General features: G+C 55.5%; 1 protein-coding gene across 1 annotated transcript; it reads left to right on the plus strand.

The window, feature by feature from the left end:
• The first annotated feature begins 3,476 nt into the window (after nt 1–3,476).
• On the plus strand, nt 3,477–12,011 carry LOC142024908 (class I histocompatibility antigen, F10 alpha chain-like). The gene is made up of 7 exons (XM_075017249.1): nt 3,477–3,697; nt 5,542–5,802; nt 6,883–7,158; nt 8,622–8,900; nt 9,282–9,398; nt 9,683–9,715; nt 10,221–12,011. The coding sequence occupies exons 1-7, from the start codon at nt 3,634–3,636 to the stop codon at nt 10,277–10,279; spliced, it is 1,089 nt and encodes a 362-aa protein (XP_074873350.1). The 5' UTR covers nt 3,477–3,633; the 3' UTR covers nt 10,280–12,011.
• The last annotated feature ends 1,659 nt before the right edge of the window (nt 12,012–13,670 follow it).

The raw sequence follows: 13,670 nt of genomic DNA on the forward strand, positions 1-13,670 counted from the left end.
CTGCGAGGCGGAGGACGCACGTGAAAAAGAGGTGACTAACACTGGGGCCAGCCCACACCCTTGGAGACCTCAAATGAGTCTGAGGACTCGCCATTTGAAAGAACAAAGCCAGTCGTCATCGTGGAACAGGCGTGTGAGGTTAACGAATCTTCTCGGGCAGCCAAGTTTTGGCAGGATAATCCACAGGGCTTCTCTGTTGACGGTGTCAAACGCCTTGGTCAGGTCTACAAAGACAGCGTACAGATCCAAGTTCTGCTCCATGCACTTTTCCGGGACCTGACGAACAGCAAAGATCATGCCAGTGGTGCTGCAGCCTGGGCGAAAAACCACGCTGTGTCTCTGGTAGGCTCTCTGAGATGCCGGTGATCAGACAGTTGAGGATGACTCCAGCCAAGATCTTCCCAGCACTACAGAGAAGGGAGATGCCCTGGTAATTTCCACAGTCAGCCTTGTTTGTAAGTCGTATCTAAATAGCAACCGATACGGGATCTCGGAAAGTTGAATAAGTCCCCTCTAATGTCCTCCCAAGAGCGAGACGGTTGGGGAGTGAAAGTCAAGAGGGCGAGCGGACAAACACGCACGGCCATTGTAAGAAAATGGACTACGTAGAAAGTTTGTGACCGGCCTGCTGTGAACATGTCTCGCAGTAGAAATCACTGTGTGGGCACGGCCCTTAAAATAGGGGCTACAAAAAGGACGGTTGGACATGATTTATTAAGGACCGTCTCGTATTCCCATGCATTGCAGCTCCTGAATTATTGATTTTTTTACTGACTTGGAAAAAATTGCTCTTCTCGCTATTTTGGTTGCCCACCCCCGTCCCAGGGCATCTCAACCTCACCTCCACCCCCAGCTCTGCCTCCTCCTGCATCACACTGTCCCCTTTCCTGAGTATGTCCTGCCACTGCTCCACCTCTTCCCCATCAGCCACCAGCAGGAGGCACTGGCGGAGGAAGAGGGGCTGATCTGTGGGCTGTGGGCCCTATTTTTTCCATGGGTGGTCCAGCCCAGCATCCCATCTCCAGCCATGGACCCCCTGCTGCTCTAGAGGAAGAGGATAACACACAAACCCCAGAGCGCATTGGGTTCGGATTCAGTGTTGGGGTGGGGGGAGAAGAGGATTCCCTTCCTGACCCCTGCTGGTGCTGACTGCGGCCCTGAAGCATGAGGGTTAGGAACATAAGCCGTGAAGAGGGTGTGTGCCCCACAGCTATTGCACCCCCACTGTCCACATCACCCCACCACACAACCCCACTGATAAATTTGTCCCAGCTTGCTCTGGAAATTAATTAAGCCCTTCCCCCAACAGCTCCTACTGGGAGATGCCCTGGCCTTGCACCTGGGATGGTGATAAATCTTCTTCTCCTATCCAGCAGGAATTGCTCCCTGATCACTCTGTGCTTCTGTCCTTCAACACCAGGAGCTCATTTCCCTGCCAGCAGCTGCACCCCGATGTCCTCTCTAGGGCTGCCAGGTGTCTGGTTTTAGACAGGTAAGTCCAGTCACAAGGGAAGCTGAGCCATGTCCAGTCCAATGTACTGATCCAGAGCAAAAAGCCAGTTAGCGACGGGTTGATGGGGTGGGAAAACATCAGCTCACCATCCACCTGCCCCAGGACCCGCTGATTCAGCCAGGAGCACCTCCTATCTGCATCACGTTGCAGGGAATCCAGAACAATTTCTCTGGTGGGGGAGCGGGGACCCACTTAATTGGGGGCTTGTTGGTCGAGGGGTATGAGCCTCACTTAGGGTTCAAGTCCCAGACAAGTCCTCTCTCTAACAATTGACTTGGGGCTGGTGGCCACAGGCATGTTTTCAGCAGTACGATGGAAAGGGACATAGGGCTTATGGTGGATGAGAGCAGATCTAGAGAAGTAGTTATTCCTCTCTATTCAGCACCGGTGAGGCCGCATCTGGAATATTGTGTCCAGTTTTGGGCCCCCCAGCATAAAAAGGAGGTGGATGTGCTGGAGCAGGGTCAGCAGAGGGCAACAAAAATGATTAAGGGGCTGGAGCACAAGACCTGTGAGGAGAGGCTGAGGGATTTGGGCTTGTTTAGTTTGCAGAAGAGAAGACCGAGAGGTGATTTGATAGCAGCCTTCAGATTCCCGAAGGGGAGCTCTAAAGAGGAGGGTGAGAAACTGTTCTCAGTGGAGTCAGATGGCAGAACAAGGAGCAAAGGTCAGAAGTTGAAGAGGGAGAGGTCTAGGTTAGATATTAGGAAAAACTACTCGAGGAGGGTGGTGAAGCACTGGAATGTGTTGCCTAGAGAGGTGGTGGATTCTCCATCTCTCGAGGTTTTTAAGTCCTGGCTTGACAAGGTCCTGGCTGGGATGACTTAGTGGGGGTTGATCCTGCTTGAAGCAGGGGGCTGGACTCCTCCTGAGGTCCCTTCCAGCCCTGGGATTCTGTGATTCTGCGAACCGCTGAAGCCAGCTGCAAAGCCTGTATGTGGTTGTCACGGAGCATGGGGGTCCCCAGGCCCTGCACCCCTTCTGCAGGCAGATGTGACTCTCATCCAGCAGGAAGAACAGAAGGTTACGAGTCGACAGGGGCACAGGGTGGAACATTTGTCAGGACAGCAACCAGAAGCCATCAGTACAATTCATCTTGTGTTGAGGGGGTCCCAGAGCCAGACCCCAGCCTCCTTCCTCCCTCTCTCCAGCCCACTGACCAGCCCAGTTCCAGCTGGAACCAGACAGACCCCTCCTCCTTCCCTTGTCCCGTTTCCCGGGGAAGAAAGGCCTCACCTGGTTGCCTAGGTTACAAAGAACAGGGAGGACCATTGTTTACCTGTGAGAGGTCAACACACCGAAACTCCCCTCCCTGCTATGCTCTGATCCTGGGATTGGGGAAACTGAGGCACAACCTTGGGTTGTCAGAGGACAGCAGGAAACACATGCAGCCGAACCAGTGGAACAAAATCCTCACCCCCCCCTCCACCCCACACACACTCCATCACAGTAATGGAAACCATTGCAAGTCAGGGGGTGCTAGAGCACCCCGTGTTCCAGCACCTATGTCCTGTAGGCAGGCAGGCTCCATGTCAGGGGGGTAAGCTGCCACCCCAGCTGGGGAGCAGGGGGAGGAGGCGAGGCTCCAGCGAAGAGGACGTGAGAGGGGTACAGAGGGGCGAGAGGGGCGTGGCTTCAAGAAAGGGGCGGGGCAAGGGGCGGGGCCTGTGATAACAGGTTGGGGGCAGGTCCTAGCGCCCCCTTAGCCCCCTGCTCCCTGGTTTTCAGCCGTTACAAAGTTGTCAAGTTCACTAGGGAGCCAGTCCAGCCGCTCCCCGGCTGCGCTGCGCTGGGACCCCAGCCTGGCAGCCCCCCCGCCCTCTTTGTCCTGGAAGGGGGAAGTGAGTTAACCTCACCAGGCTACTTCTGCCGAGATACCGATGACGAAGGCCTGGGCCTGCCTCCTGATTGGAGGGAAAGGGCCCCGTCCGACGGGCGGTGCTTTGCAAATGTGTCCGTGTGAATGCTCTGCAGCCGCACCCCCAGCCTAGTCGCCGGCTTTCACGGGGCCAGGCGGAGCGCTCCGATGTCTGGCTATTCCGGGCTTCCTCTTCTATAGACCCCTATTACTCCCACCATTTCCACCTGTGCCCCGGTGAGTCCCCACTGCCCGGGGAGCCATGCCCCGGTGGGGGCTGCTCCTGGTGCTCTGCGGGGCGCTGCGGGCCCCCACCGCTGCTGGAGGTGAGTAGGGGCTGTGCCGGGGCAGGGGGTGCATGGGGGGGTCCCATGCTGAGCTGGGGGGTCGCTGAACGCAGGGTGTGTAAATGGGGGGGATGGGTTCTCGGGGGAGGGTTCTGCGGGGCCTGTCGGCATAACAGCAGGAGCCCCCTGAAAATAGCGGGGAGCCCCCTGAGAGCCCCCCCCGCAGGACTGGCCTGTTTGGATTTGGGGAAAGAGGGGGTGTTCCCCTGTCCCCCCCCCCCCCACGGCCCTGTCTCTGTAGGGTTTGTGTGGTTCGGTCCGTGTGAATTGCAAACCTTGCAAAAGGGAGCGACTCCGGCGTCGGGTGTGGACTCGCCAAGTTCCGGGTTAACGGGGTGGGGGAGCCACAAAGCGGGAAGGAGCCGAGCCTCCAAAGCCAGAGGAGTCTCAGGCCGGGTTTAACTCTGTGTGTGTGTGTGTGTGTGTTTTGGAGCCCCCGGGGGCTCCCCGGCTCTGTGCTCCCCTCTATGGCTGTAGGGGGTGACTGGCATTCGCTGCCGGGTCCCCCTATGCAAACGCGGCTCCTCCACCGCCCCCTGAGCGCTGGGGAGAGGGGACCGAGCAGTGGCCCAGCTCCCTGCCTTCTGTCACTTCCCCAGCTGGGCTGTGTAAGGAGGGGACAGAGCAGCTGATCCTGCTTCCCATCCGCGCCCCCCAGCACCCTTGGGTGAGGAGGAACGGGGGGGGGGAAGCAGTGCTCACTCTCCCTCCCCCCATGTTCCTCCGCCAGCATCCCCGGCACCCCTAAGGCTCCCTCGCTGGCCTTAACAGCCCCCCCTCCTATTTACCCTCGGGTTCATTCATTACCAACACAAACGCACCCACCCGTTGTCCTGGGCTGGGTCGCTTCCCTTAGGCGGGACTTCCCCATCCCCGAGTGAGCCACAGCCTGGGAGCAAACCCGTAACCCACCGCCATGGCCTGGGGCGCTCCCTGCATGCAACCGACAAGCACAAAAGGAGCAACCCCCACCCCTGGGTGCCCCGTGGGCGGTGTGCCCATCCACCCTTCCCATCCAGGGCTCCCTGAATGCTGAGCACTTGGGGGGGCTGCCCAGCTGAAGAGCAGTGCACCCCCAGCCGGCAGTGCGTGTTTCTATGGGTCGCGCACATCCACACAGACTTTGATGTGCATAAAATTTATTCCACACATGGAAGGAAGAAATTAGAGGGAACCCTGCTCCCATGCCCCGCACATTTGCCTATGCAAGGGGAGCTGTATGGGGCAGTTACCGCCCCCCACTGCAGGCCTGCTGGCAAGGGGGGGCATTGCAGAGGGGCCCGGTGTTTCACAGGGGTCTGGAGCTCCCTCTGCCACCACTCCTACTTCACGAACAGCAGCAGCCAAAGCTCCAGGCTCCACGTGGCGGGGCGATGTGCGAGGTGCAGGGCTGTGGTCCAGGTGGCCATCACCATCACCATCACCATCACCAGGGTGGGGGTTGTGCCAGGGTGGGGAGTAGGTAGCTCGATAGCTAGAACATGGCTCTTGTCATCACGGGGTTGTGAGCTCAATCCTGGAGGGGCCGTTTCAAGGGTTTGGAACAGGTAAGATTTAAAAAAAAAAATCTCCTTATGGATGGTGGTAGGTCCTGCAGTCAGGGCAGGAGATTTGATGACCTCTGGAGGTCCCTTCCAGCTCTGTGAGACAGGTGTATCGCTGTGTTTCAGTAGCCTGGGCCAGGCCTTCTGAGGCTCCCTCAGCAATTTAAAGGGTCTGGGGCAGTGGCAGTTCCCTTCTTTGCTCCTCTCTTCCATTGGCTCAGTGACTGTCCTCCCCTGAGGAGGCCAGAGGTTAACTCAACTTCTCTCCTGTCACTTTAGGGCCCCACCGCCTGGATGTACTCGTCACAGGAGTCCTAGACGAAGATGGGACCAATCAGTACTTCATGATCGCCAAGCTGGATGACGTGAAAGTCGCCTTCTACAGCAGCAACACGCGAGAGGTCAGAACCACCCAGGGGTGGGTAGCAGAGGCCCTGGGCACTGAGTATCTCAAGGAGAAGACCCAGAAGTTCTGGAGGTATGAGGAGGGCTCGAAGCACCACACCCGGTGGTGGACACAGCTGTACAATCAGTCCGGGGGTGAGTGTCAGCGAGGTATTGTTCACTCAGAATTGTGCTCGTTGCAGAATCCTAGCGCACTAGAGCTGGAAGGGAGCTCGAGGGGTCATCGAGTCCAGCCCTCTGCCCTCATGGCAGGACCAAGCAACATCTTGACCATCCCTGACAGATGTGTGTCTAACCTGCTCTTAAATATTATCTCCAGTGATGGAGTTTCCACCACCTCCCTAGGCAACTTATTCCAGTGGTTAACCACCCTGACAGTTAGGAAGCTTTTCCTAAGTCCAACATAAACCTCCCTTGCTGCCATTTAAGCCCATTGCTCCTTGTCCTGTCCTCAGAGGTCAAGGAGAACAATTGTTCTCCCTCCTCCTTGTAACCCTTTTTGAAGTACTTGAAAACCGCTATCATGTCCCCTCTAAATCTTCTCTTTCCTAAACTACACAAGCCCAGTTCTTTCAGTCTTCCCTCATCGCTCACGTTCTCTAGACCTTTCATCATTCCTGCAGCTCTTCTCTGGACCTTCTCTAGCTTCTCCACATCCCTCTTGAAATGCGGCGCCCAGAACTGGACACAAGACTCAAACTGAGGTCTAATCAGCGCAGAGTAGAGCAGAAGGATGACTTCTGGTGCCTTGCTCACCACACTTCTGTTAATGCAGCAGGGATTTGGCTTTTTGCAACAGACATGGAGCCCTTCTTGTGCTCCCTGGTGGCGAGACACCAGGAGCTGAGTAACCATCTGGCAGGGTCGCCACCCATGACCCCGCTAATTTTCTCCATGAGTGGGTGGAATAAATTTTGTTACGTGCCCCAAGGTACGTGCAGATGTGCACTCACACGAGAAACACAGCGCCCACAACCGGCAGCCTGTGCTAACCAGCTGGGCGGACCCTGAATCTCTCCCGCCGCTTCCAACACCTTTTCCCGTCCCTGTTCTGAGCCCTCCTCGGGGATGGGTGGCGGTCTCAGGGAGAGGCCCGCCACACTGGTCGGAGGGGTGTTTGCTCCAGCTGGTCTCCCACCCGCCCCCGCCCCTCCCTACCCTACGGACGCCTTGCCCAGGACTCGGCACCGGCTCTGAGCTCTCTCCCTCCGCCAGGGTTTCACACGGAGCAGGTCCACGTGAGCTGCACTCTGAGCGGCCAGGCCCTGGTGAACCCACGCTTCCAATACGCCTTCGACGGGCAGGACTTCATCAGCTTCGACGACACGACGGGGACCTGGGTGGCAGCCGTGCCGCCGGCTTTCCCGCAGAAGCAGCGCTGGGAGGCAGGCAAGACCTGGACGCAGTACGTCCGCTGGTACCTGAAGCAAGAGTGTCTGGACACCCTGCGGACCCTCCTGCAGCGGGGGAGCGGGGTCCTGCAGCGGAGGGGTGAGTGAGTCGCCGGGGGGACTGGCGCAGGGCGGGGATGGGGCAAAATCACACAGCTGGGACTTGGGTAGTGACCCTGACTTCCCAGTGATGCAGGGGATACTTGAGCCACCCGTCTACCCCCAGGTCCCACCCCCACATCCCAAGACCCCGCCCCTTCCTGCCCCATCCCCCGCCCTTCCCCACCTCTTCCCGTCCTAGTCCGCAACACCCCCTGAGCGCGCTGCTCCCTCACTCCAGGGGTTGGGACCTTGTAACGGAGCACAGGTGGAGGCCCTGCATTGCTTCATGGAACATAGTTTAAGGCCACATTGCTCAACCGGGGTACATGCACCCTTGGGGTCTTCCAGAGGGTGCATCAACTCCTCTAAAGATTTGCCTCGTTTTACAACAGGCAACATAAAAACACCAGTAAAATCAGTCGAATCGAAAAGTTCATTCAGACACGGACTCGTTTCTTCTGCCTCTTGTGCCTCTTGCTGAAATGCACGTTCAGTATTTCTATTCCAATTCGTTGCTTTGCTAATCGGATGGTAGCAGGTCAGCAAGTTTTCAGTCGCAGTCTGCTGGGAGAGCTGTGCACGTTTTGGTACGTCCAGTGAGGTGGAACTCCATGGGATGCTAAATAAATCTGACTCTGCAAAGGGTACAGTCACCTGGGACCCAGATTACCTTAGGATCGTGTTTCTTAGTCGGTGGTAGGTGGACCCTGAGGGATAAGCGGGAGAAGTCTGGGGATACTTTATTTTTTTAAAAAAAAAAATGGTTGAGAACCACTGAAAAAGGTGACACGTATCAGAGAGGTGGCCACGTTCGTCTGTATCTTCAAGAACAACAAGAAGTCCTGTGGCACCTCATAGACTAACAGATGTTTTGGAGCATCAGCTTTCGTGGGCAAAGACCCGCTTCACCAGATGCATCTGATGAATCGGGTCTCTTATGCTCCAAAATATCTGTTAGCCTATAAGGTGCCACTCAACAAGGTGATCACAATGGTTCTTTCTGACCTGAAAGTCTATGGCTATGTTTATACCACAGCGATCCGTTGACGGGAGTTCCTGTCAGAAGAGATCTTCTGAGAAAACTTCTGTTGACAGATTGTAGCCATGTGTGAAAGCAGGTGGCTCTGGCGATCCGCTCTCGACAGCCGGAAACACAGCAGACAGGGCTGCCCGGGGACCCAGAACCCCGGCCTATTGACTGAGGGCCACCTGGAGCATCCGCACAGCTTTGTTGTCCACAGAATCTGTTGAGAAAGTCGTTCTATCTCGTGGGAGGAAAAGGCTGTAGATGAAAGCGTTGAGTTACTGTCAACAGAACTCACGTATGGACGCGCCAAGGGTTTTTGTCGCCAAAACTCTCTAGTGTAGATGTAGCCAATAAACACAGTTGGGTCTCTGCCTGTGGTCTGTTACATGGTTCCATCCTCTGGCGTATGCCTAACGCCCTGTGTCTCCTTCCAGTGCGCCCTCAGGTCTCGGTCTCCCGCAGAGACAGCCTGGATGGCACCGCCATGCTCTCCTGCCATGTCAGGGGCTCTTACCCCCATCCCATCCACGTCTCCTGGATGCGGGATGGAGAAGACATCCTGGTGGAGAAGGACTCTAGCGGGATCCTGCCCAACGCCGATAGCACCTACTACACGCAGTCGTCCCTGGAGGTCTCCCCACAGGAGGAGGACCAGCACCGTTATGCCTGCCGGGTGGAGCACAGCAGCCTGTTTGAGCCTGCACTGGTCTGGGGTAATGCCGTGGGGCACAGCCCTATAGGAATGTCAGAGGAGGGGTGAGGTCCTGCAGCAGAAGGCTCTATATCCCTGTCCGCCGTCCCTAGTCTGGGTATTTGTGTGACCCACAGAAGTGGGCAGTCCCTCAGAGAATCCGAGAATCCAGTGGCAGTGAGTTCCACAGGTTGATGATGTTACAAGTGGAAGGCCCGGCTGCTGAGCAGCGTGCATGGCCGGCAGTGCCCGGCCTTTGTCCACCTCCTGGCTCAGAATTCCCTCTCCTGGAGGCCAGATCTCCACAGAGGCCCTTGTGGGGAGGTTCAGAGCAAAGGCCCGTAGCTACCTCAGGAGGTCGGGTGCTCCCCTCGGTGACCTGATCACTTCTCCATCCCCACAGCACCTAGGAAGGAGGGGCCCCTGCCCCCCTGGGGCCTGGCCCTCATTGTCCTGGCCGTGCTGGTTTTGCTTGGAGCCATAGGGGGCGGCATCGTCCTGTGGAGGAAAAATCCAGCAGGTAAGAGCCATCCTCACAGTGTTACAATATGTGTGTGTCGGGGGTAGGGGGGCTGGGGAGTGAGGCCAGACGAGGAGGGAACGGTTCGTCCAGCAGACCCCCAAGGAGAGGTGGGGCAGGGCCAGAGTAGGGTCTGTTGGGCCTTGCTGTGGGGGGGGGTCACTGGGGTCAGGCTGGCCTGGGCGAGGTGCAGCCAGGATCCTAGGGAGCTCTGTGTTTGGAAGGGGGGCGGAGGGGTTACCCTGCTTCCCTGCCATGACCCTCATTCTCTGCTTGTGTTTCAGGCCCCTCCAAACCTGAGTACGCCTTGGCAGCCAGTGAGTAATCCCACAGAGGGGGGTCCCCGTGCCCCACTGCATTATGGGTACCGTTGGGTTCCCTGGGAGGGGAGAAGGGATGGGAGCTGGGGGCTGGTTATTCCAGCTCCTAGGCCATTGGCAACCTGCAAGACCACAGCCCGCCGTTTCCTTTTTCCTGCTCCCTGGGATTCTCTGACGTACACGCTGCCTTTGCTCGAACCCCGCAGAGCTGGAACAGCATCCAAAAGTCACCCCTCAGAGCAAAGGTCAGCCAGTATCCCAGCATGCATTGGGCCTCCTGTAACGTAGCTGCAAGCCTAGGCCGAGCACCCCAGGAGGCAATAGGGTTTTTAGGTCTCCTGAAGCCCTGCCCATTGACCCATTGTCAGGACCAGGGGTTTCTGTAGACAATGTGGTTTGGGACCCACTGTAGGGCATGGTGGTGGGAAAGCCCAGAGCTGCACTCCCCTCCCCTTCCCCCACAGCCAAACCTGCCTCCTATTCTCTTCTCTCTGTTCCACAGCAAAAATCAAAGACAATTCTGCCGCCTCCGTTTCTTCATCGGCAACAGACCTCTCATGAGCTTGAGAGCCCAGAGCTAGGAGCAGCCTGGCCTTGCCCACCTTGTGTGCAGTTTTGGGATCCCACCTTCATTGGTGAGGCCTCAGTGTTCCGGCTGGACAAAAACTCATTGAAGCAAAAAAACCTTCTCTGCGTTTTGGCGGGTAACATTCAGCTTTATTGAATTCAAGAAGGCAACGGATGAGCCAAACTGGACGCCAGTAAAACCAGGTCCGGCAAGGCTGCTTGAGGCAGCTCACGCTAGTATTTTATACCCTGACAAAAAACAAGTCCAGTGCCAGAAGGAATTAGTTAGAGAAACATAAAGCACTTTCAAGGACAAAACTCTTATCAGCAAGGAGGGACTGGTACCGGGGAGTAGGTGCCCCAAATCCAAACAGTTCCATAGCGCTCAAGAGCAACTAGAAGTCCTGTGGCACCTGATAGACTAACGGATATTCTGGAGCATCAGCTTTTGTGGGCAAAGACCGGCTTCATCGATGGTACAGGCTAACCTGGCTACCTCTCTGATACTTGCTTCCCGAGAGCTCATCCTCCCTGCCATTCCCAAATAGGTCAGGCAAAGCTCAGGCTCTTGCGTACGTGCAGAAGTAAGAAATGTGAAGTGGCTTCTTTATAAGATGGCTCCCACAAACTGAACCCCAGAATTGCAGGGGGGTGGAAAAGAGATTCTGCTCTGATGGAGCTCTGTTCTGAGGTAGTTTTGGAGCGGGAGAGAGGTGGCCATGTTAGTCTGTGTTCTAACAAAACAAAACAGCAGAAATGTACCACTCTGAAGACAGACAAAATTACTTACTAGGTGATGAGCTTTCGTGGGACAGACCCACTTCTTCAGATCTATAGAACTTCCAGTTGAGTTCTCTCTGTGGAGCAGACCTTGTTGACTCCAAAGGCCGCCGCTGGACAGGATTACGGAATTTGCTTTGACGCAGAGCTGGTTAGGGATAATGGACTTTGTTAGGCTTATCTACTCCCAGCAATTACAAATTCAAATTCACGAGGTGCACATGAGCAACTAAAAGCACAACAGGAATGTATTTGACTGGAAAAGGGGCATTTTGACCTGCTTACATCCTTTCTGTGCTGCAGAGAGTCTCGATCCCAAAAGCACCTCACACCACGACTGTCATGATCATGAGGGTTAGCCAGCAGCCTGGGAGTAGAAGGGTTAGCCTGCTTCGCCAGGTGGGTTTGGCCTATAGGAATGTCCATAAGAATTGAATTTTTTGGCTCCTCCCTTTTTCTGTCCTCTGTTGTTCTTTTCTTTTTTACGGCCATGAGGGGGACACACACAGAATATCACCCTCCAAGAGCAGGCCCTCCAATCTGCTGTAAGTAGGGTAAAGTTTAGATAGATCCATTAGGCTTTATTGTTTCATGATTTGGGAAGTGGGATCTGATGTCTGTGCACTTTTTAGAAATGTTCTTTTACTCTCCTTGTAACTTAAGTTCTAGGCCCATGGTGGAGACTCCTCATGTGTCTTACTTTGTGACTCTTCAATCTAGTCATGAGGCTTGCAACACGAATATTGTTGTAATCATAGAAGTTCTCTCTTTTTCTTTTTGTTAACCTGGTATTTGGTGAACGTTTGTGTCCTGGTTTTTTTACTTTTGGGGCTGAGATTTCCCAAGTAGTCTCTGCCTGGGTTGTGCGCAGCTGAAGGATCACAGAGTTTAAGAGACGCTCCATTCACTGGGACACTGCTGAGCAAGCCAGTCTTGTCCTGTCTTGGGCCGTTTCTATGCATGCCACATTCTTTGAAAGTGGCATGCTAATAAACAGCCCGAAATAGGCCAATGAGGCATGGATGCAAATTCTGTGCACCTTATTAGCATAAGGTCACATGATTTGGAGTCTGGAGATGCTGTTTAGCAGCGTGGCCCATGGGGGGGAGGGTCTTCCAGAAGGAAGTCCTTCTTCCGGAGGCTCCTCCTTCCCATATCACGTGACCTTATGCTAATGAGGCGCAGGGAATTTGGATCCGTGCTTCACCAGCATGCGCATGTGTTGAAACGGCCTTGCTGTTTGATTGTGCGTCTTGCTGTTAGTTTAAATGCCAGGTGCTGGAGCAGAGAGATGGCCCAGGGAGCTCAGATGATATGACAGAGAAATTGCGAGCATGGCCCAGTCTTGTGCAGAAAAATTTAGAAACCCAGCACCAAGAACACCTTGGAAGCTGGGAAACCAGAAGGCAGAGAAAAATAACTCAATCGTAAGAGCTTTAAGGGTATAGGGGGTGTCCAGGGAGGGGTAGCAACTCTAGGGAGGGGACGTGTCGTGTCTCTTCGGGGGCAGTTTGTGCACCTTTGGGCCCCACCTGGCACCCAGCTCTCACCTGAGGCTCCAAGAAGCTGTAGCATGCAGCGGCCACACCCCGATACACCGCTTCGACAGGCGGGCTAAACCAGGTGAGGGGAGCCGGCAGGTCTGAAACCTGCGGTGAGATAGGGAATTGCCCATCCCAGCACGCAAAGTCGGCCCCAGCAGACTGGGCGGATGAGATCAACAGCAAGATCTGACGACCGGGAAGGCGGTTCTGCAGCACTCTGTGGAAAGCGAAGGGCATGCCAAGGCACCAAAGACGGCCCGGCCATCCATGGCCGCCCAGGAGGCCCCAGCCACAACGACTTTTCATACCCCTGGAACCAGGTTTCTGAGGTTGAGAGCGTGGAACTGCCCCTGTGCAACAGCTTTTCCGCTTTAAACATTCTCCCACCCAGGTTCTTTGCACAGTCTCACCAAGAGCTTTAAGCCAATTTTAAGATTTTGAGGGGGCCTGACACATCATTTTTGGATGCTTGCGTAACCCGTACATCTAGGTGGTGCCACGGTGCCATGGACCACTTCACAGAGCAAGAAGGAGTCTCCTCTGCAGATTTATCTGAGAGCCAGCTGGCTTTTTGCTCACTTTGTCGAGGTTCCTGCCCTGAGCGCCAGAGGTCCTGGGTCCAAGACTGTGCCTAGCCTGGTAAAACATGTTAGGATTACACATGTACAGGCTTGGGCCTGGGGTGGGGGCAACACCTGGGGGAAAACACCCTTGGCTCTAGGACCCTTTTCACACCTCCTCCACCCTGCCCCACCTCTATCCCTTCCTCCAAGCTCTGCCTCTGCTCCAGCCCCTCTCTCCACTCCCTTTTGCCCCACTGCATCCCTTCCTCCCAAGTGACATGACCAGGGAGCCTGGGGCCGGCAGCAGAGGTTGTCCCCTGCACGCTGTAAACTGGGGCCCAAAGATGGTCAGATGCGGTAGGGTTTACCAATCCGACTTAAAATTCAGAGCCGCGTACCTGTACCCTGATCATTCAGTTCCACAGAGCTGTAGAAGCAAATATTCAAACAAGACCTCTCAAGGTCGAAGTGGAGAAGGGTTCCATGTGACCAGCGGTA

This window comes from Carettochelys insculpta, chromosome 22 (genome assembly GCF_033958435.1).
Source record: "Carettochelys insculpta isolate YL-2023 chromosome 22, ASM3395843v1, whole genome shotgun sequence".
In the NCBI taxonomy this organism is placed as follows: Eukaryota; Metazoa; Chordata; order Testudines; family Carettochelyidae; genus Carettochelys; species Carettochelys insculpta.

Coding starts and splice junctions, on each gene's coding strand:
- LOC142024908 (XM_075017249.1), top strand. CDS start 3,634: ATGCCCCGGTGGGGGCTGCTCCTGGTGCTCTGCGGGGCGCTGCGGGCC. Junction 3,698..5,541: donor GGCCCCCACCGCTGCTGGAG/GTGAGTAGGGGC, acceptor CTGTCACTTTAG/GGCCCCACCGCCTGGATGTA. Junction 9,716..10,220: donor TGAGTACGCCTTGGCAGCCA/GTGAGTAATCCC, acceptor TCTGTTCCACAG/CAAAAATCAAAGACAATTCT.